At 38.8% G+C, this 23,103-nt stretch overlaps 2 protein-coding genes across 6 annotated transcripts; one reads left to right on the forward strand and one right to left on the reverse strand.

Annotated features, from left to right (window-relative positions):
- Nucleotides 1–533: 533 nt before the first annotated feature.
- On the forward strand, nucleotides 534–21,468 carry bnip2 (BCL2 interacting protein 2). 5 transcript variants are annotated; one of them, XM_069528971.1, is made up of 12 exons: nucleotides 682–1,731; nucleotides 4,238–4,333; nucleotides 4,476–4,543; nucleotides 4,644–4,820; nucleotides 7,348–7,530; nucleotides 7,737–7,839; nucleotides 7,918–8,049; nucleotides 8,969–9,055; nucleotides 9,513–9,611; nucleotides 10,364–10,399; nucleotides 12,122–12,149; nucleotides 13,374–13,504. In XM_069528971.1, exons 1-11 carry the CDS (start codon nucleotides 1,364–1,366, stop codon nucleotides 12,132–12,134), a joined length of 1,362 nt encoding a protein of 453 aa, XP_069385072.1. In that variant the 5' UTR covers nucleotides 682–1,363; the 3' UTR covers nucleotides 12,135–12,149; nucleotides 13,374–13,504. The 5 variants fall into 5 exon arrangements, with proteins under 5 accessions (XP_069385070.1, XP_069385069.1, XP_069385071.1 ...); XM_069528968.1 differs by lacking the exons at nucleotides 12,122–12,149; nucleotides 13,374–13,504 and adding an exon at nucleotides 20,604–21,221 and having other exon boundaries at nucleotides 672–1,731; XM_069528967.1 differs by lacking the exon at nucleotides 12,122–12,149 and having other exon boundaries at nucleotides 13,374–13,991.
- On the reverse strand, nucleotides 14,799–17,708 carry LOC138410904 (beta-1,3-galactosyl-O-glycosyl-glycoprotein beta-1,6-N-acetylglucosaminyltransferase 3-like). Its single transcript, XM_069528972.1, has one exon. The coding sequence runs from the start codon at nucleotides 17,666–17,668 to the stop codon at nucleotides 16,361–16,363; it is 1,308 nt and encodes a 435-aa protein (XP_069385073.1). The 5' UTR covers nucleotides 17,669–17,708; the 3' UTR covers nucleotides 14,799–16,360.
- Nucleotides 21,469–23,103: the final 1,635 nt, after the last annotated feature.

Consider the following 23,103-nt stretch of genomic DNA (forward strand, 5'->3'; position numbering starts at 1 on the left):
AACATGTTTAATTATTGTGTGGAATGAAAATGATTGATGATTGATTTGCACTCTCAGCAGAGGGCAGTGAAGCCCTGCTGGCAGTGACACCTCACGAAAAGACTTGACAGGGGTGCCAGGTTTGCAGATTTTTCCATAGAGCAGTCTGAAACCTTATACCAACATACCATCTATTAAATTATGTAAAATCCTGTGACAAACATCTGAATATACTTGGGGAGCAATGCACTTTAGAAAATTGAAATGAATTGAAAATTTTAACCTGTGAAACACTGAATATATGTGAAATATGTGGGATATAGAAAACCTTGTATCACGAGGAAACTGAAAACAAACTATTATTTACAATAAAAATTTAAAAAAAAGTTTTGTATCAGAAGATGAGGGAGTTAAAAGCTTTATTACTTGGGTGGTGAGAACAAACTCTTATGTACAATGAAAATGTAAAGAATATTGTTTTGTATCGCAAGATGAGGGAGTTAAAACATTTTTAGGTGGTGAGTGCAAACTATTATATGCAATATTAATGTGAAGAAAAAATTGATTGCAATTTGAGGTTTACTCAAGTAGTGAAAACAGACTATTTTTACAATTACAATGTAAAGTCCATCCGTGAACTTTGTGCGCTGTTTCGGTAGTAAGATTAGATGGAGCTGATGGAGACAAACCTGGCAACCCCCGTTAGAAGGCTCGCTACGTGTAGCAGGAGACGTAACCACTGAATGCGTTAGTTACGTAGCTAGCGTTGTTAGCAAATAACAGTCTTCTGTTGATACGTTGCTTGTAGACCCGGTGAGTTAAATCCGCGGATACCTACTTTGTCTTGGACACAGCTCTGCGTGACTGTTGTGTCGTTGTTGACAGCTGTCTTGTCTTTTCAGACTGTAGCCGACGTCATGCGGACAACATTAGCTTGTATTTTTCTGCGGCTAAAGTAGCTAACTGTAGCGTGTAAGCTAGCGTGCAAGAAGAACAGTCTGACTTGGAGGAAGGAAGGAAGCTGATAAGTTGGATCACTGCGCAGCGCTGCTTATGCAAAGGCAGCGCACTTTTTTCCTGGACTCCCGAGTTCGCAGTGTGACGCATGTAGAAAAGGTGACTGTCTGCTTACCCCGTGTGGCATTTAACACGGTTTGGTTCATTAGAAATCGCTGTTAGATGGCGTAGCTAGCTGTCAGCATCGGTCATCCCCGGCTAGCTGTACTGCGGGGAAGAGCTAACACGCTAGCCTCAAACTTCTCGGGAAGTTGTGCAAGTCAGGCCGAGCTATCTGACTGATATAATCGACTATCAAATCGGTGTTGTAGACGTGTCATTGACGGACTCTTTCCGCTCCGACCCGCTCCAGTCACAGGACAGATTCATGGCATCGGACGTGATTGAGAGTGAAGTCGTGCTAAAGGGGTTAGGTGATATGAATTTGAACAATAGCAGCCCAGACTGTGTCACACCCAGGACGACTCACGATGAGCTGGGAAACAAACTGGCCTCCAGTCCCTCATCCTCTGGGGTGTCGGGAGAAGGCAATGAGGAGGAATTGGAGGATTCACCAAATAGCACGGTGTCACCAGTCAAAAATGGCGAAGAGGCACTTCAAGAGAGTCCAACCCAAACAAGAGGTACGCCACAGGAAAGGACGACTCCAGACAATGAGCAGAAACAGCCTGGAGCAAGAAGCTCGACCCCAGTGAGCCTTCCCCAGCCACGTTCACCACCTGGACCCATCGGAAGGTCTGTATATGTGGACACTTTCTTTTTCTTTCATGCGTGTTGTGCGACGATCTCCTCGTTGCATAAATGCTGCTCGTCAACACTCCAGCATCTGATCCAAATGACTGTGTTCAAGTGTTTTCCAATGCACTGCATGTGAACGTTATTTGACATGTCACCGTCATCCATCCTCCAGCGTTATACAAGTGTTAATTGCTAGTATAAGATATGCTGACCCCAAAAAGGAAGGACATATCCAAACCTTTCGGTATTTTCATGTCTCTAGACTGTCCAGAAGAGCAATAATATAGCGAGTTACGCTGAGGTTGGTATGATATTGACTTCTTCATCTTAATGTAGGGGGCAGAAACAAATGTGTTCATTCGCCTATAATTTAGTCTGACGAATAACATGACTAATAGAATCATATTACACTATAATGCAATTTAGTAAAATATCAACACAGGCCAGAACATCAAAAATGAAAACTTTTGGAATCAAAGCTTTAGAAATGGTGTGTTTTTGGCTTATCAATTTACTGTGTGACATTTTATAGATGCGACTTTAATTGTGTCTCTATAGGTAAGCAACATCTGTGGATTGAGCAACTTCACATATACAGCATTTGGCTGATGATGACTTCTTGATCCTAATTAAACCAGAATTACCATAATTCAGACTTTCTTTAAAGAGGTTAGCATTATATATGTTACATGTGAAATATCTTGATGTCAGCATAATCTAAATCAATGATCTCAAATCACTGATCTGCATCTTTATTGAGGTCACCATTAAGTGCATTATTCTTTAAATTTTTTAAACTGACTTATTCCATCTCTAGTCTCTAATGTGGCTGAATCCACTTCCCATGCAGCAAGGTTCCCAGCACACTTTGAGTTCAAAGCTTTTCAGGAAACCACATTCCTATGGCACTCATAACTGACTCATTTGAGTTTGAGATATAATGTGGTGTTTAGCGCTATACATAAGCAAACAGCTAAATAGATGCCTTAAGAAATGTTAAGTAGCGAATGCCCAGAATGTTTTAGTGTCTGGGAGCACAAATAACAGGCATGTGTGTGCTTTATGCATCAAAGGGAGCTCTGTACAGCAAAGATAAAGATACCTCAATCAGCATTCGTAAGGAGCCTTATGGTTTATACCTAAGCTCTTAACACAAGCTTGTAAGCTTTTCAAGAAGCCATTGATCTGATTATGTGGCCAGCAGCGAGCCTTAACTCTCGAGGAGACAACGGGAAAAGGACTGCATTTATATTGCACGATAGTCTTAAACACTCGCAGTGCTTTACACTGTAGTTACTTCGGCTGTATATGATGCTGCTAATTTACTCATCCATTCACACTATACGATGGCACAGCCGACAGGTAAATTGAGCCTGACATCCCTGTTAGTGAATGGCCCCCTCTGAGCCACAGAAAGTCAGGATTAAGAATCATGTAGTGATTGGCACTGCATCTGCTCAGTACCTGGTGCCATGGTTGTTTTTTGGAGTACTGTTCAAGGTCCAGTGTGTAAGATTTAGGTGAAAGGGAACTATTGGCAGACATTTAATGTAGAATTATCTTCATGATGTTCTCACTAGTTTGTTTCATCTAAATTGTATGAATTGTAGTTTTCTTTACCCCAGAAAAGGCCCTTTATATTTAAATACTTTATATTTACATCGAGGGGACCCTCTCTAGGGAGGCCGCAGTGTTTTTTTACAGTAGTCCAGACTGGACAAACTAAACACCTTTTGAGTTTTTATGACAACTGAAGGCTACCACAGGTTCTCGGTCAAGTTTGGAAGGGGAGGTTAAGTGAGGGGTGTTCAGCTGCAACATGCAATTTGCATTTGCACTAGATATCACAAAGTTCTACACACTGAACCTTTAAGAACCACATGCTGCTTGGTATGTTGACACAAGCAAGGGTCCTTCCTGACTTCATGTAATTTTAAGAAACGGACAGGGTTGGCCACAGCAGAATGAAAAGCAGATACTATCCTTTATTTTACAGTAGGCATCTGACGTTTGCAATTTTAGGCCAAACTTTTTTTTACATGTAAATGAGTTACACTTCAGGTAGAATTAAGACTGAGCATTTTTTAAAGTATATTATATTTATAACCAAATTTATGACCCAAAGCACCCCACTCTTGTTTGCACAGTATGTGCTTTTGTGCTGCTACAGGCAAGTGTGTCCATTATCTTTTTATATCCCATCATGTTCATGTTCATAACCAGTAACATCTTAAAGGTTTCTGTGGCAAAGAACAGAAATTGCATTTGACTCTTAGTAGATTAATAGGACTTCAGTGTTTTCCCCCATAATCCTTTTAGGATTGTACAAGTCACAAGCAAGTGCTGACAGATAACAGACTGTATAAAGATTTAGTTTGTTACAGATAATCTTTGCTTGCCCTGCTCTTGATCCTAATATATTTGTAGTACAAGAGAGGCTTTTAGTGAGTTTAGAAAGAAACCATTAAACATAAACATAACCTTTTTGTGCTTTCTTATCCAGTCTTGAGCGCCAAGAGTCAGTCGCCACAACAGAAGCCCGCTTACGCATGGAAGGAGTGGAACTTAAGGAAGAGTGGCAGGATGAGGACTTTCCACGGTATTATTTCAATCAGTAATAATGTTGTTCATTTTTTATGGCTCACGTTTCACAGCTTTTGTGTCGCATGTTTGTGTTTTAAAAATTCACATGAACAGTAGACCTACTGATGACCTGATCACACCTCCTGTTTTATTATTAGTCCCCTACCAGAGGAGGAGGAGCTTGAAGATGAACTTTTTGCTGGGACATCTGAGGAGAGAGACCCGGGTATTGAAAACAGAATAGTATCTCTCTGTTACATACAAGTGTTGTTTTATAATAACCTGTATAACAAAGGTGACTATTACTGTCTTGGTATCTACCCTAGACTATGTAATGGACCATGGCAAGAAGCCAAAGAAAAAGCTTGCAGCTCCCAACATCAGCCTGACGTTTGACCGCAGTGAGGGATCGCTTCTCTCTGATGAGTTGGATGAAAGTACAGAGCTTGACCTTGATGACATTGACACACCCTCAGATAACAGCAATGAGTTTGAATGGGAAGGTAAAGACTTCTTTATATCATGTGGTGACAATGATCAAACAGTATTAGTACTTTTAGAGTAGACTAACCCTGCTTGTTCTAGTTTGTTTAGTTTATACAAAAAAATGTCAAACAGCAAAGTTAAAATTGACGTGATGGGGTAGGAACTGCAAAGAAACCTTTAATCGTTGGACCCATAGGTAAAGTCAAAGGCAATGTCTTATTATTTATTAATGAAAAGGAGTTTATTTATTGCCAAGTAATATAAATATGAGTATCTTTTTTATGTCCCAGTTCTCTGAGCTATTGGCATTTTCCTTCCTTGGTTGTACAGGTTTGGGTAGGCAGCTGTCTGCTTAAAGCACAGCTAAAATATTCTTTGTTGTTTTTTTGTGTTTCCACAATGCTGCCTTCCTCTTTTTCTCTTGGAAGAATTGTTTCCATTCTCTGCCTGGATACAGGCTGCAGGCCAGCAACAGGTTTCTCTTATCCTTGTGGTAAGGTCTCTTGGACAGCAAATGTTTTTTTCTCTGCCAGTCATAAGTCAATCAACCTCTATTGTCCAGATTATTTTCCGTCTTCAGTCATTCAAACAAATCACGTCTCATGTCGTACCTTCTCATTTGCACTCAGTGTTTTTGTGCATGTTATTTTTCCTTTTCTTTTCCTGAAATTTCCCTGCATTTGAGAAAATAATCAAGCAATATCGACATATGGGTTAAATTGTGGTCATCAGATTGGCCTTTTTTATATTTGCTAATCTGTGCTGATTATTCGTCATTGTGTCACATTTTAAAAGGTATCGCACATCACAAGAAATGGCACAATAAATTAATACATTATCATCTAATAGAGCTATAACGATTCTTGAACCTGGTGTACCAGACATCCACGGTTTCGGTTCACGATATGTGAAGACAGCACGTGACGCATCTCCCTGCCCAATCCCACACGCTGCCACAGGTTCCTGAGTTGTTGGTTTATCAAGATCTGCGGTTGTATCTGTTTTTCGTTGTTTAACTGGATTGGACTGAACTATGTTGGGCTTGTGAGGGACACTGAAACAGACTTTGTAAATATACGGATTGAACTCTGGATGTTGGGACTATGGAAGATACACAGGCACACACACACCCACCCACACCTCTTTCCTTTTCTTTGGTTATTTTTGTTAAGGTAGTTTTATGTGAAGTCAAGTCTAACTCTTGTCTTTTCACCTTGGTGTTTTAATAAAACCAAGAAAATGTCCCCCCACTTTATCTTACGCATCCACTACAACCCCCCTCAAAAAAACCTGAGCTATGAACCGCACCATTGCTCAAAAACCGAGTTCCAAACTGAGCTGTGGATTTGAAGAATCGTTACAGCCCTATCATCTAATATAAAATTGTGCTTCATATTACATTTATCATTTTACCACTGAATCTTGCATTATATTATTTTACTGTTCAATTCAATGAAATTTTATCTGTATAGCACCAATTTATAGCATGCATTATCTCAAGGTACTTTACATAGAACTTAAAAATGATAAAGCCAACAGTTCCCGCAGTGAGTAATCACTCAAGCACTGTGGGGAAAAAAACTCCCTGATGAATCGGAGGAAACCTCCAGCAGAACCAGACTTAATGTGGGCAGCCATCTACCTCGACCAGTTGGGATGACTGGTGGGAGTAACTATCATATTTAAGTTCTGTCAGACTGGTTGTTATACTGAAAATGATATGTGATATCTACAGATGTAAAGATGTTATTAATGAAAGCAGAGAGAGAGAGAGAGACAAATTAGAATCCGATAAGTTACTTGAAAATGATTTAATAATTTTTTTTAAATTTAATTAGTACCTACTGGTAATGGTGATGACGTTACCAGTATGTCTGTCAACGCATCAATTTTTTCCCGTTTTTTAAAGCAGAACTTGAACGTCTCCTGATTACTCTTGTTATTTTCAGCTCAAATATATATACATTAACAAAGATTGTGATCTCAGACTTGTACGTTCACATACGTACGTGGAGTTTGCTCTACAGAAAAAAAATACTGATCAATGTGTGTATTCAATATATTTAGGGAATGTGCCGCTCACTTAAGAGCTACATATAAGTGTGGTGGTGTGATTTGGATGTATTTTTCCCTTTTTCCTATCACTGCCTGTTGCATGCTTTACATACATGATCATTTGAACGTAAAAGTTTATGACTTCTACATCAGAAAAGCTGTATATCCCCAAAAAAGAGCAGCAAACTCTCAGGGAGAAATTGTGGTTCCTACAATTGCTCCAAGTAAAAGGCAGAAATATAAGCATATAAGATTAAAAATAAAATAAAAAATGAAATATATACAATATAATGTTAAATATATATATTTAGTGCAAATGGATATGCATAGTATAATAATATTAATAGAAGACTAAACTAAAATTAATTTAACCACAAAGGGTAGCAATAATTTAACCAAAATAAATGGAATTTGATGAAACCAAGCAACTCTCAGATCCAGTGGCTACATTATCCAAGCTGTGTGTTTAAAATGCGTCTTCTCCTTTAGATGATCTCCCAAAACCAAAAACCACAGAGCTGCTTCAGAAAGGTGTGGAGTCGGTTCAGGAGTTATCGGCCACGGAGGAAAGGGAGGAGGGTCGACGCTGGAGGGTGTTTCGTATCGGAGACCAGGAACACAGAGTGGACATGAAAGCCATTGAACCTTACAAGAGGGTTATCAGCCATGGAGGTCAGTGGCATATTATATACATATACATTAGCACAGTCACCTAAAAACAGCAATTTAAATGTACGTTTATTTCATTTAGGTCGATTATGAATTATTAAATCTGCTCTTCTTTTAATATTAAGCAAACCTTTTTTACAAAGATTTGATACTGAAAATTGTATTTTGGTACTGGAACATCAATTTTTAACATTTGATTTTCACTGCAGGTTACTATGGAGACGGTTTGAATGCCATAATTGTGTTTGCAGTCTGCTTTATGCCTGAGAGCAATCAACCAAATTACAGATACATCATGGACAATTTATTCAAGTGAGTGTTTATTTGAATTCCTCCTGCCTTGTGAGCAAACATTTTAGAGCCATCACTAATGGGATTTTCTTGTCTCAGGTATGTCATTGGCACACTGGAGCTATTGGTTGCTGAGAACTATATGATAGTGTATTTGAATGGGGCGACCTCTCGGAAAAAGATGCCAACTGTCGGCTGGCTCAGAAAGTGTTATCAGCAGATTGATAGAAGGTGAGTCATAAGCCGTTTTCAGAGATGAACTCAGGATAGTGTCTGCACAATTAGGTCTTGCCTTTCACATAAGAACAACATAGCGTTGTTGCGAATGCTGAAACTCATTCACAACAACACAGAAATCCCCGGAGCATTCAGCTGTGGGGTGGCGGAGAGGCAGGGCGTAACAGAATCATTCTTTTGAGTAGATCACGTGTTTTTATTCACGGTACATTGACACCGGCGTCGGCTCTTATCACCAAAAGCTCTCTTCGCAACTTCATTTAAGCCACAGCCAGTGTCCAGAGGCATTCTGTATTCGGGGTTGTCTGTCAATCTGTCTGTCCATCCCTTTCTCGTGAACTTGAGATCTCAAGAATGCCTTGATGGAATCTATGTTTGATACAAACATTTACTTGGACTTTGTGGTCAAGGTCCCACAAAGCAAATTTTTTGCTTATTTGGTTTTGGTAGCCAAAGGTCACGTCGGCCTCACAAATTATGCAAGTAAAATATCCTCAAGTTCTGTACATACGCTCACATGGATTCAAAGATGAACTGATTCGATTTTGGTGCCTGGGAGGTCAAAGGTCAAGATCACATTGACCTCATGTTTCTGTGAATGTGATATATCAGTACTGCCCATAGGGAATTTCATTATATGACCTGATTGTTGGTCAATCCTTGGTTAATCCTCCAGCGAGCCCCTTGCTGTTTTCTCACATGAGCTAACATGGAAATTGTTCAGAGTTGTTACTTGGGGATGGCAGGAGAAACTCAGGAGACAGTCAGGAGCCTATCCTTCTGGATGATTTTAGGAGATTTAGGAGAGTTCAGCACATATCTGGAAAGCAGCTTTAATGGTCACTGGTCTCAACACGAAAAGAAATGGGAACATTATGTTCATGCTGTGATTAAATTTTTACTTTTTGTACAGGTTAAGGAAGAACTTGAAGTCTTTGATAATTGTCCATCCATCTTGGTTTATTCGCACCCTGCTGGCACTCACAAAACCTTTCATAAGGTAACTGTATTATTTCAGAATGATTCAATCAAGATCTATATGTGTAACCTTGAGGCTATGTTCATGCTAAAATGTTTTCATTTTTAAGAAAACCGTCTTTATCCAGATGAGCAGTTTAGCTCCATAACAAAGATGATCTCCATCCTTACTCCTCCCACCTGACAACGCATATCACATGACCATTCACGCACACTGGTCATATGTGTACTGGTGTAAACAGGAAGCAGGTTGCCTACTCCAATTGGGCGCTTACAGGGCTTGTCAATAAAACATTATCAATAATGATTGCAATTGATTTTCATCAATATAACATTTAAATATTTATCACTATAATTCTTATGCATTGTGTAAGCAAATTGAGAAGGTATAACACATAATTGATCTACCTCAGATTTATAAAATGTGTATTATTTTGAATATAGTCTTAGATTATCACATTTTCTTCTTCTCTTCACAGCTCCAAATTTAGTCAGAAAATCAAGTATGTGTATAGCTTGACAGACCTCGCAGGGCTGGTTCCTATGGAGTATGTGTCCATACCAGATTGTATCAAGCAGTAAGTATGTTTTACTCTACCACATCCACATTTTCTAAGTTTCTCTTCGTGGAGATTTAATGTACATGGCAATTAACATGTATATATGATGAATGTGAGTTGAACTTGTTTGGGTGATACAGGAAAAATATATATACTCTCGCAAACTCAGGGTGGTTCTCGACTGAGCGGTACGTGTCCCTGATAGTATCATATGTGAATCTAGTGATTCAGACCATTGTGCAGTGCTCACATGAATTAGAAATTAAAATTAGTAAAATGACAAAAAAAGATAAATAACAGAACAGGACCACAAAAGGATAGGCTGCCTTCATCTCTGTCTACAAAGAGTTTTACTCTCCCTTCTGTAAATTTAATTCACCAAACCTGCAACAAGTAATGATCCCTCTAAATTCATCTGCCTCATCACTGCCATTTTTCCTTTAATTGCTTCGCAAATTCTAGTAGGCATTGTTCCTTATGTGGCCTACACCCCCATAAATCGAAGACCTCTAATAACAAATTTTCTTTTGTAAAATAATTTATTTAGAGTGATTTAAGCAATAATCTTTGCGAATATGCACAACTATTAAAATTACTGATGCTGTATTCTTCCTTTATGTGGCTTAACCCAAGGCAGGTTTTGTTTTCTCGTTGAAAATGACCTCAGCACAAATAAATCAAAAAAGATTTTATGCTCTTTTGGATGTTTGGTTGCTGTTGGCTGTGTATTTTCTCTTTTCCTTAATTCCATTTCCCTGCCCCCTCTTAAGGTTTGACGACGAAAAAAACAGGAATAGCCGTAAAAGGTATTTGCACTCTTACCCAGGATCAGTGTCAGTTTTTTTTCTTTTCTAGAGCTCGACCGATTTACTGGTTGGCCGATGTGAGCCCTGCTTTGCTGTCAGCATTTTTGTTTGCTGACATAAACAAATATGAAAAATTAGATTTTACAGAATAAACAATGCAGAAAGTAATTGCATTTCTATTTCTGTTTAATGTCAGGAAAATTCTGCTCTAAATCAAGTTTTATATGTTTTCTTTTTCTTGTTATCTAATTTATTTATTTTCAAGCCAATAATATTTGTATCGGCATCTGTCCCCTAAAATTCATATCGGTCGGGCTCTTTGTTTTTTTGGCATTTCACAAAACTAACTATTTTTTCCATTGACTTTTGGAAAAGCACCGAGACATCTCATTCTCTCCACTCTTTTGTATTAAATGATAACTTTTGGCCAAAATCCACCTTCCTCTAATTGTACAGTATTTTGTATTGTCCAGCATTTTATTCTGAGTAGACTTAGGGCAGTCCTAATCAACAGACTGAGTAGCTGTTTGATTGCTTTTTCCAAAAATAGGTGGCTCTGTGATTGTTTAACTCAACTATTGCTTTAGCAATATCAACTCCCCGAACAGCTGTTTGAATACTATTAAACCTTACTGTTATGCAGACCTGAGGTGGGTGATAAATTGAATTTCAATTATGATTATGCTTTTGACTATGCGATTATGAAAACAAAGTAATTTACATAAAACAATTATTATCCCGTGCTTTGTTTTGCAATGAGGCCCTCCCTCATTGCCTGTCATGCCCTATAACCCGGGACACACTGCCTGCGGGAGCAGCGCTTGGCTGCGCTGCGCTCTGCTGTGTGATGTTTCTGGTATTAGGACTGTATTTCCTTTAATAAAAATAGGGTTATCCACTCAACTAAATGTTAGGACAATACAGTGACCCACCACTACAAAATTGTTGCTGCCTCTGCTGCAGGATTGCGGCTGATGCACATTATAGGCATAGTATTCATGTATCGTGCTGTATTACCATGCTGCATGTCCTCACTCCCTCGCTGACCTGCACTTTCTTACGTTAACAATAAAAACCAACACTAATCACAGTACTTAAAGTTTACTTTGCTCTAGAGTTTATGAGACATGTATTTAAACATAATGGGGAAAAACGTCCCAACATTTTTGGCATGCAATTTAACTTCCTTCCACACAACTCGAGATGAGACGTGACGCACACAACCAGGACATCAGGAAAAAAGTGACCGGAATGATCCGGTTTCATGAGCCAACATCATCGATAAATAACTAAATACACGTGATTGTCAGTTTGTGTGAAGAGCAACGGAGACGAGTAGACACACACACACACACACACACACACACACACACACACACACACACACACACACACACACACACACACACACACACACACACACACACACACACACACACACACACACTCCTTCAGACAGGAGAGAGGTTCTTCCTTGCTCACTTAGGCAGTTTAGACACTCTAATTTGTTAACACAGGCTCCAAAATGGTTTATTTCTTCCTTAAAGTTGAACAAATGTGTATTTTTTTCCAAAGTCAATGAGTTATCATGTTAAATAATCATGATAACAATGTTTACCCAAATAATCTGACTGAGTAAAATAAAGCAGACTGAGTTATTCATTTATTTCATGATACAATGTCAGTTAATTCACTTACTTGCATATGTCTTTTTAATACCAGGTTTAAAATTTGATGTTTTTGATGTTGGGTAAGTTTGATCATGCTGAATGTGGTGGACTTGAACTACAAGAAGTGGCTTGTCTTATTCACTGTGGTGTGGCATTGCACTGTAACCATATCCTCACATGGTTCACCTCAGTAACTCATCCTCAACACCCAGCTTGTTTACTCTCGCAGCTCTTTGCATGACTCACTTGCATATCCACTGCCTGTTGATGTTTGGTAATTGTCACAAACCTTTGTCACGCACACCAAGATATTCTTCTTATGACTGATAAGTAACAAATGTTCAATTGCTGAGGTTATTCATTCACAGATAGATCGAGGGATGTTAGAACATGAAGAGAGAATGATAACCGTGCAATTTTCAGTATTGTGTTTTCTCAAGGTGTAAAAAGAGCTACAGTGAGTTTCACCCCTGTTCCTAGTTTCCCGTTCCCACAGACAACGTATCTTTATGTTTCCTCTCCACGTGTCTCAGTCTCGCTGTGACAGCCCTCTCAGCTACCTTTATGACCAGAGAGAGTAATGCCACGTTCTATTACACCTCTAGCCAGCTACCCATTGTTAACAAAAACAGTATAATAACAAATTACACAGATACTAACACCACCAGGAATGATCCACCCACAGAAACCTTTGTTTCTCTGGGATGGGAGGAAACATTTGAAGGACCCTTTTAAAATGGGATGGTCCCCCCGAATTTAGACTTCGCTGGAGACTGTACATAAAGTTAACATGACAGCTCAGACAGTCTTGAACACCCCCTTCTGGCTGGCTACGGTATAGGTCATAAACCCTGCCTCCTGAAATAAACCACTTTTGAGGTGTGTTCTGCAGATAATGAAAACTGCATTCCTCTTACAAGGTTTCAAGAGAAGTGGGAATATCATAATGATATAAATTAAATAATGGTTTGTATCACCCAAGTGTGTCATTTAAAAGTGCATGAATAATAAAAGGTTGTTCAGAATGAAAAACAGACTTTTATTTTATTTATTATGTGTTCAAGAATTATCTCTGGTCAGTCAAACAAAATGAGATGTTTACAGAAATGTTCTCTTACAGAGGAAGAACTCCCTTTGTAAGGGTTGAACTGTAATGCCCTTATTTAAGGATGTGATTGTATAAAAAGTGTTTGTGGGAAGTGTAGTAGCCTGTTGTCACTGTGATGATACATGATCTTAAACCTGTTTGATATGGTGCATCCCAGCGACGCAGACATCTGATGATCTGTTGACTCTGTCTGCAGGATCGACCAGGACATGCACGGCAAAGTGGAGATTGCTGCTGCTGCTGTTCCAGAGTGACCCCCCCGTTGACACTTCGAGAGCGATGAAAAATGTTTGGTTCCACAGCCACTCTTAGGTTTTTGTTCTGGTCGACATGACTGGAGACTTAAATCCGAACGTCAGGAAAGTGCCTTTTTGAAACTGTGCTGCCTGTTACATGTGGAACTTATTGCTGAATTTCTGTGTCAAGCAGCTTGGTCTTCAGCATTTTCCCCACATGCTGTCTGAAATGGTTTTAATCCTTTTTACTTCCTGCCGGAGAATCATGTCCAACTTAGTGTATTAGTGTTCCCTAGTTACTGTTGTATCTACACTTTATTTAAGGCACTCTTGTTACAAATGGTTGATGCATGCTCTGCTTTATTACATTTAAATATATATATTTATATTCAAAAGGTGACAAAGGAGAGAAATTAATATATTTTTATGACTGCTCTGATTTTAAACTGCATTTTCGGTCTCTGACCCACTGAGTGGCATTTCATAGAAGCTTTGACGGCACCATTTTCACTGTTCACTGCTGATGTTATCTGATAAAATCCTGCCTGGGGAAAATAAAGTTTATTTTTTGCCCTTCACTTGAATGTGCCCTCTGACTTGTTGAGGGAGGAAGTTTGTGAGAGCAACAGACTAAAGCAAAGATGTAGGTCTTAACATTAGTTTACTCGTTGGCTCTGATCTTCATATGACTAAAATTATCCTGTTTACTCTCACCCATGTTATTGAGTCACGTGATCACAATTTGAGATTGGATTTGTTAATCCTGGATTAGTTATAACTGCACTTTTATTTTGAAATAAAGGCAAAATGAGTATGGAGTTGAAACCTTGATCACTGTTCCTATATAATATAATTGGCAGATTGCAGTCACATGATTTAGATGAGTCTGACTCTTCCAGCATACAATAGGGACATAAATTGCAAAAGACTTGGTAATTATTTGTTCCTGCATTTGTTAAAGGTGTAAATGTGTTCTACATTGTTTCCCGTAAGTGTTTCTGTTGTTTCAGCTCTGTGAAGCAGTGAATGTGGTTTGACTGGGTGTAATGTTGGTGCCTGATTGGTGGAGGTTCCTACTGGACATGTAAACAGTGATCATCAATGAAAAACTAAAATCTCTCAAGAAAAAGCTTTAATGCAAATTACTTGCAGGTTATTTGATATCAGCATTTAATTATAAATCTAAAGAGAGCAGGACACATTTCTGGACATGAATTCATGTTTTGATTGAATATATGAATATATGTTGGTCATGATCCAGCTGTCAGTACACTGGTGCACTGAAGGTGATTTGAGCTTAAAGACTTGTTGCTCTAATAACATTTATTTCAGACCAGCATCAAAGAACCAAAAGTCAAAGAGAACAGAGCCATTAAACCACATTGTTTTGTATTTTGATTCAAAATAGTTCCTTTTTTATTCAAATGGTGTTAACACGATGAAGTTAATCATACAGCAGCACCAAAGCAATACAGTGACCATTTCCTGAGTATGCGTGGCAGGATTTAAGTATATAAAAACACTGAACCCCATTTTTTAACAAAACTGTCAACTGGCAAAACAAGTTTATCGAATCAATCACACGGCTGGCAAAACTTTGAACACAGTTCATCTGGTTAGGCACACTTTGCAAATCTGAATCACCCATTTTGCAAAACTTTATAAACACATTTTCATTCACTAAACACAATGAGCAGTGTGGTGCACTTTGACCATGGGTGTCACACACAGGGCCCAAAGGTTTAACTTAACAACTAACACAATTTTGTAATTGTAAACATACCACCAATCAAAATTGAACACGCGTGTCCAATCATGTTACTTTAGGATCATACAACACGTCATCAATGTTTCTGGATGGTCTACCGGATCTGGATGCTTTGCTCTGACATGAGCAGAGAGGTCATGAGTGTGCAGAGCTTCCTGTTTCTGTTGTCATTTGGGACATGTGCTTTCACTGTGGTCAAAGAATATGTGAATGGTAAATCAACTAACAGAGTTTTTTCAATGTTTGCCTTTCATCATACACCCCCCTTCCTAAACTCAATGGAACCATATTTCTCAGCCAGTAAAGTGTGTAACTAAAACTCCTATAAACAGGAAAATCTCTCCAAGGCTGGATTCGACAGGCGATTGCCTGTGACGTATAAAGTCCTGTGGTCTGACCCGGCCCAGAGGCTTGATGCTGAGGCAAAATGAATGATGCACATTGCTTATAGCAGTGCAGTGCAGGTTATTTTTTACTTTTGCTTGATATTTCTGATTACATAAAAGTTTTCATAGGTGCAGGAATGTGAACATATCCTACAGTAAATATTTCAAGTCATTTTTCAGTATTTTGTTTTTCCTGCTATGCTCAGAGTGCAGTTTTTTTGCATTTATTTATTTAGTGTGTAATGATTACTGAGTAGTGTTTATGCATTAGCTGGCTTTTTGTGTTATCTGATGTAAGTGTTTGGTCCTGGGTAAAGATTAAATCGTTTTGAATTTTTGCAAGACAAGACAAAGGTTTTGTGAGTGTAGCTTGAATTTTTGTGTTTGTGTTTACTGTACTGAGAAAACAAGAGGAAGTTCCAGGAAATGTGTTTTAGCAATTCAGAAAAAAACTGTAATGACACAATTACTTCAGGTAACATAGTTTCACTCAGAATCCTCTAGATGGTGCCACAAAGCACTGAAATACTAAATAAAGGCATCAAAGAAGTTACACAAGAACCCTTGCTGTACACATTGTCTATCATATTTAATTCTGAGAACATTCTAAAACTATATAAGAAGAAAATATATATTCATAAAGTTAACATCCCATCACAATAAGTAATATTTTGAAAATACAACAGGAGCAGAATCTTTTAAGACAACCCAGTAGAAGACCCTTGATGATTTTATACTAGGCCATTTCTTAATGTCAATGCTTTAATATTATACATTTTAATGATCATTAATATTACAAAATGGTAGAAGATTCATCTGTTAGCAGTGGATCAAGACCTGAAGCTCTGAAACGCAATACTGTCTCCAAACATCTGATCGCAATCTCGTCAACCTCAACATCAAACTTATTTGCAAGAAGGTGTTTTTGACTCAGCAGCCACTGGAGGTCACCAGCTCCATACACACAAACGGAGCGTCTGTAAACACCAGTGCAATGAGGATACGGAGCTCCATTTTTTACATCACCTGCCAAATCAGCCCACTTCACCAAACGAGCGAAGGCCTGCAAGTCTGTTACATCATACTTGTGGTTGGCAGGCGTTGATCTGGGTACAGAGGGCATCCTCTGTAGAGTGGCCCACAAGTGCTCGTCAGGGCTGTATGTGTCCTTCACCCACTCCAGGAGTTTCTGAACCTCTGTGTCCTGCATCACATGTGTCACAAAGGCTCTTGAGACCACAACATAGGCATTCCCTGTGAACATCGGGCTGCTAATTGGTGGAGGACTTTTCATCACATCTGTCCTGATGACACCGTCTGTAACATTGTGATGATACTGCCAACGGCCTATCTTGTAGTCATTTCTTGCAGTTATCGACTCAGTTTCCAAACTGTTTCTTCCATTTAGAATCTTGAGTACTTTAACCATCTCTCCATTGGTTTTTATCGGGAAGTCGGTCCCACATGTGTTGAGCAGGTACCTCCACTTTACGGGTGACTTCAACAGATCTGTCATGCAGTTCAGATCTGCCTGCACACGGGACCATGAGGCATAAATCACACTCTCTGATTTACTAGCTATAAACACATTGGGGAAACAGGCAACAATAGCCTGCACGGCCTCCCGGAAATCTTTGGAGGACTTTTGGTCCACGTGCACACAGTAGATGTTCTGAGGTGCATAAAGTGCTCGAAGAAGTCGCTCAAACATTTCAATTTTCTCATGGATCACCATGGAGTAGGCAATGGGAAAATCATTCTCCTCTTCACTGAAAGGCACTGTAATGAAACCTCTCTTTTTTTTGTAAGCTGGACAGTCCTTTGTCACATTAAGGTAGAAATCCGCAGACAACAGGTTGTGCTTCGTCCTAGATGCCAAAAGCTCTTTTAATTTTCTCCTCTTCCCCTCTGTGTCTCCACTGATGATGGCTAAGCAGACGGGCAGGTCCGTATAGAACTGCTGTGGTATTACAAGATCAGCCGATGACCACCTGCCAGAGCCAGCTTCCCAAAAGACAAATGAAAGGAACATACCCATAAAGATGAGACAAAGGTCCCTTAACATAAGGCCCATGTGATGCGTCAACCTTAAAGAAGCCATCTCCTTAGATCACAGGTGATGCTGTCTTCACTGCAGGTTATTGACCAGACAAATGACACTGGCTTGTAAGAGGAATGACAGCAAACACTGTCAAGTCCTGTTTACTCTAGGTGTGTCTATTAAAGTTGTCCAAGGAATACAGCTATGATGATGTGATGAGGTTTTGTTTCAAGTTCTCTTTGTTTTCTCTCCACCTTCCTTTTCTGATCCTTATCCTGCATGGCATGTGTGTGGCAGGGGGCGTGGCTGGCTTATCGTTCTCTGCAGAAGACAAGGCACACATGCTCTTGCTCAACTCATCAACCTCCCAATGAAATTATGGTCTTGACTCTCCTGCTCAGTAATGCAGTACATGTATTTATTTTCTTTTTCAGTGAAACTTGTGTTCCCCGTGCAGAAATATTCATAGTGTAATCCTGATGTTTTTTAAAGAAAATAAAGACAGAACGGAAACTACAAAAATAATACTGGTAACAAAACTACAAAACTAAATGAAAAGTTCACCTGGTTGAAACACAAAAACTCAGCTCTGCCTTACGCAATGTCCCTTTAAGGGTTTGGCCCTTTGCTGTTTGCCTGAGTTGACTCTTCCCAGTCAGATCATCACACTTCTCTCATGGGGACCTCGAGCCTCCTCCTTTATACTGGCTGGGTCTTACCAAAAATATCTTTTGATAATTAATAATCAATTGTCTCCCAGTGCAATTACACTTAGTACTCATTACAATTATAACATTCTGTATTATATAATAATACACTCCAAACCACTTGTGGTGCAATATTATAAACTCAAAAATAAATAAATGTATATATACAAACTCTACAACAGATTCCACTGTGCACAGTCAACTGCTGTACACCAACTGTTTACAATACTGTTTGCACTGTTATACTCTTAATCCTGTTTTTATCTGCCATATTTATATTTATATTCCACTGATAATTCTGTTTATATTTATACCGTTCATTCTGTTCATCCCGCCATATCTGCCATATTCATACTCTCTATATCGTCTAGATTTGCCACTGCCTGTTTATATCGTTTAATTACTTATTTTTTTAATATTTTATATTTCATGTTTAATGCTGTTTGCACCGGGGATTAGAGGGAAACGCTTTTTCAATTCTCTGTATGTCCTGCACATATGGCATTATTGATAATAAAGTTGACTTGCCTTGACTTGAATATTAGTTCTCCAAAAACTAACTCTTGCTTCAAGTTGCAACCACAATAAACCATTCTGAACCGGTTTGACCTAGGCTTGGTTTCCCTAAACAGATGCTTGCACTAACTGTTCTCTATCAACATTCCTGTGATTCTGTGTTGCATGAAGCTCTGAATAAAATACACAAAGAAATCTTGGTGATTCAGCCTCTTTAATTTTCATGACTCAGGCAGGGTTTTAAAAAAAAAATTTCCAGCTAGGAGAAGTTTCAGGGTGAGGCAGCTACAACAGCTTAGAGAGAAGCTGGAAGAGAAAGAAAAGGAAAGTCAGACCCGGAAAGGAAAACATACATTTCAGGCAGATTGGCAGGCATATGGGATGTGGTAAGAAGAAGTGCAACGAAGGGACAGAAAACCAACACTGGCAGGGACAGAAAACTCCACACAAGTGTCTCAGTGTCTCAAACTTCAGTTGTTACGCCCGGCCCAGGAGAAACCTGAGCATAACATAAGTTGGCTCCCCTCTTTCCCCACTCCCAAGGATGACCAGTGCCACGGCAGATTTGCAGTCCAAAACAAAAGTGATTTATTTTATAAATCAGGCAGAAAAGGCACGAGGAAGAGCACAGCCAAAACAACAAGCAAAACATTTCAACTAACTTACCTATTTCAACCAAAAGTAAAGAAAATACAGGGATCTTACCCCTACAGCTACAGGGCTGCTCTTTTCAGAATATTATTCACAGACTTTTAAACAGAAGATAATCTAACAATATAGTGATCACAAAACAACTCAGATCAGAAGGATTACAACAAAGTCGACACGGTCGTGTTGGAGGAAATGCTGTGAGGAAACTGATTCGCATGGACTAAGGATCTCCCAGTATAGGTCATAAACCCTGCCTACTCCATGTCAGTTAATGGGACATGAACCCAAACTAAAAAGTCTGTGTCAAATGCCAATTTGTTGCAGTTAGCTTGGTTTTATTTGATGATATAAACATGGGGTAAACATAGATTGACATCTGAGAGTGACTTGTGTCAGTGGGATCTTGATACTGTGGGTCCACACTACGATCACTACCGCACAGAGTCTGACTCCAAATGATGTCAAAAGTGCAAGTTGACCACACCCATTTGTGAGATATTTTAGCTTAATCTAAGGAAGAAGTGGTGACATGTCTTTCACCTTTACGTATATAGTCTATGAACTTACACTATCCACAAAAAGGGACATTTTTAAGCCAAAAAGGTTTAATCTAATTCAAAAAAATAGATTACATTCCATAGTTTACAGGTTTGTACGAAAAATTACACTTGTTAGTATGAAAATTACCATTTGGTTTGCAGTGCGCTCTGCAGATAATGAAAACTGCATTTCTCTTGAAAGGTTTCAAGAGAAATGAGAATATCATAATAAAACAAATGATACAATGGTTTGTAACACCCACGTGTGTTTTAATTTAAAGTGAAAATAAAGGTTGTTCAGAATGAAAAACAGACTTTTATTTTATTTATTATGTGTTCAAGAATTATCTCTGGTCAGTCAAACAAAATGAGATGTTTACAGAAATGTTCTCTTACAGAGGAAGAACTCCCTTTGTAAGGGTTGAACTGTAATGCCCTTATTTAAGGATGTGATTGTATAAAAAGTGTTTGTGGGAAGTGTAGTAGCCTGTTGTCACTGTGATGATACATGATCTTAAACCTGTTTGACATGGTGCATCCCAGCGACGCAGACATCTGATGATCTGTTGACTCTGTCTGCAGGATCGACCAGGACATGCACGGCAAAGTGGAGATTGCTGCTGCTGCTGTTCCAGAGTGACCCCCCTGTTGACACTTCGAGAGTGATGAAAAATGTTTGGTTCCACAGCCACTCTTAGGTTTTTGTTCTGGTCGACATGACTGGAGACTTAAATCCGAACGTCAGGAAAGTGCCTTTTTGAAACTGTGCTGCCTGTTACATGTGGAACTTATTGCTGAATTTCTGTGTCAAGCAGCTTGGTCTTCAGCATTTTCCCCACATGCTGTCTGAAATGGTTTTAATCCTTTTTACTTCCTGCCGGAGAATCATGTCCAACTTAGTGTATTAGTGTTCCCTAGTTACTGTTGTATCTACACTTTATTTAAGGCACTCTTGTTACAAATGGTTGATGCATGCTCTGCTTTATTACATTTAAATATATATATTTATATTCAAAAGGTGACAAAGGAGAGAAATTAATATATTTTTATGACTGCTCTGATTTTAAACTGCATTTTCGGTCTCTGACCCACTGAGTGGCATTTCATAGAAGCTTTGACGGCACCATTTTCACTGTTCACTGCTGATGTTATCTGATAAAATCCTGCCTGGGGAAAATAAAGTTTATTTTTTGCCCTTCACTTGAATGTGCCCTCTGACTTGTTGAGGGAGGAAGTTTGTGAGAGCAACAGACTAAAGCAAAGATGTAGGTCTTAACATTAGTTTACTCGTTGGCTCTGATCTTCATATGACTAAAATTATCCTGTTTACTCTCACCCATGTTATTGAGTCACGTGATCACAATTTGAGATTGGATTTGTTAATCCTGGATTAGTTATAACTGCACTTTTATTTTGAAATAAAGGCAAAATGAGTATGGAGTTGAAACCTTGATCACTGTTCCTATATAATATAATTGGCAGATTGCAGTCACATGATTTAGATGAGTCTGACTCTTCCAGCATACAATAGGGACATAAATTGCAAAAGACTTGGTAATTATTTGTTCCTGCATTTGTTAAAGGTGTAAATGTGTTCTACATTGTTTCCCGTAAGTGTTTCTGTTGTTTCAGCTCTGTGAAGCAGTGAATGTGGTTTGACTGGGTGTAATGTTGGTGCCTGATTGGTGGAGGTTCCTACTGGACATGTAAACAGTGATCATCAATGAAAAACTAAAATCTCTCAAGAAAAAGCTTTAATGCAAATTACTTGCAGGTTATTTGATATCAGCATTTAATTATAAATCTAAAGAGAGCAGGACACATTTCTGGACATGAATTCATGTTTTGATTGAATATATGAATATATGTTGGTCATGATCCAGCTGTCAGTACACTGGTGCACTGAAGGTGATTTGAGCTTAAAGACTTGTTGCTCTAATAACATTTATTTCAGACCAGCATCAAAGAACCAAAAGTCAAAGAGAACAGAGCCATTAAACCACATTGTTTTGTATTTTGATTCAAAATAGTTCCTTTTTTATTCAAATGGTGTTAACACGATGAAGTTAATCATACAGCAGCACCAAAGCAATACAGTGACCATTTCCTGAGTATGCGTGGCAGGATTTAAGTATATAAAAACACTGAACCCCATTTTTTAACAAAACTGTCAACTGGCAAAACAAGTTTATCGAATCAATCACACGGCTGGCAAAACTTTGAACACAGTTCATCTGGTTAGGCACACTTTGCAAATCTGAATCACCCATTTTGCAAAACTTTATAAACACATTTTCATTCACTAAACACAATGAGCAGTGTGGTGCACTTTGACCAAGGGTGTCACACACAGGGCCCAAAAATTTAACTTAACAACTAACACAATTTTGTAATTGTAAACATACCACCAATCAAAATTGAACACGCGTGTCCAATCATGTTACTTTAGGATCATACAACACGTCATCAATGTTTCTGGATGGTCTACCGGATCTGGATGCTTTGCTCTGACATGAGCAGAGAGGTCATGAGTGTGCAGAGCTTCCTGTTTCTGTTGTCATTTGGGACATGTGCTTTCACTGTGGTCAAAGAATATGTGAATGGTAAATCAACTAACAGAGTTTTTTCAATGTTTGCCTTTCATCATACACCCCCCTTCCTAAACTCAATGGAACCATATTTCTCAGCCAGTAAAGTGTGTAACTAAAACTCCTATAAACAGGAAAATCTCTCCAAGGCTGGATTCGACAGGCGATTGCCTGTGACGTATAAAGTCCTGTGGTCTGACCCGGCCCAGAGGCTTGATGCTGAGGCAAAATTAATGATGCACATTGCTTATAGCAGTGCAGTGCAGGTTATTTTTTACTTTTGCTTGATATTTCTGATTACATAAAAGTTTTCATAGGTGCAGGAATGTGAACATATCCTACAGTAAATATTTCAAGTCATTTTTCAGTATTTTGTTTTTCCTGCTATGCTCAGAGTGCAGTGTTTTTGCATTTATTTATGTAGTGTGTAATGATTACTGAGTAGTGTTTATGCATTAGCTGGCTTTTTGTGTTATCTGATGTAAGTGTTTGGT

This window comes from Paralichthys olivaceus, chromosome 7, assembly GCF_024713975.1.
Source record: "Paralichthys olivaceus isolate ysfri-2021 chromosome 7, ASM2471397v2, whole genome shotgun sequence".
NCBI lineage: Eukaryota > Metazoa > Chordata > Actinopteri > Pleuronectiformes > Paralichthyidae > Paralichthys > Paralichthys olivaceus.

Bases quoted from the DNA above. Each gene is read 5' to 3' on its own strand.
- bnip2 (XM_069528968.1), top strand. From the start codon at position 1,364: ATGGCATCGGACGTGATTGAGAGTGAAGTCGTGCTAAAGGGGTTAGGT. The intron at 4,821-7,347 runs GTAAAGACTTCT...CTTCTCCTTTAG, and splicing joins CAATGAGTTTGAATGGGAAG to ATGATCTCCCAAAACCAAAA. The intron at 10,400-20,603 runs GTATTTGCACTC...CTCTGTCTGCAG, and splicing joins AACAGGAATAGCCGTAAAAG to GATCGACCAGGACATGCACG.
- LOC138410904 (XM_069528972.1), bottom strand. From the start codon at position 17,668: ATGGCTTCTTTAAGGTTGACGCATCACATGGGCCTTATGTTAAGGGAC.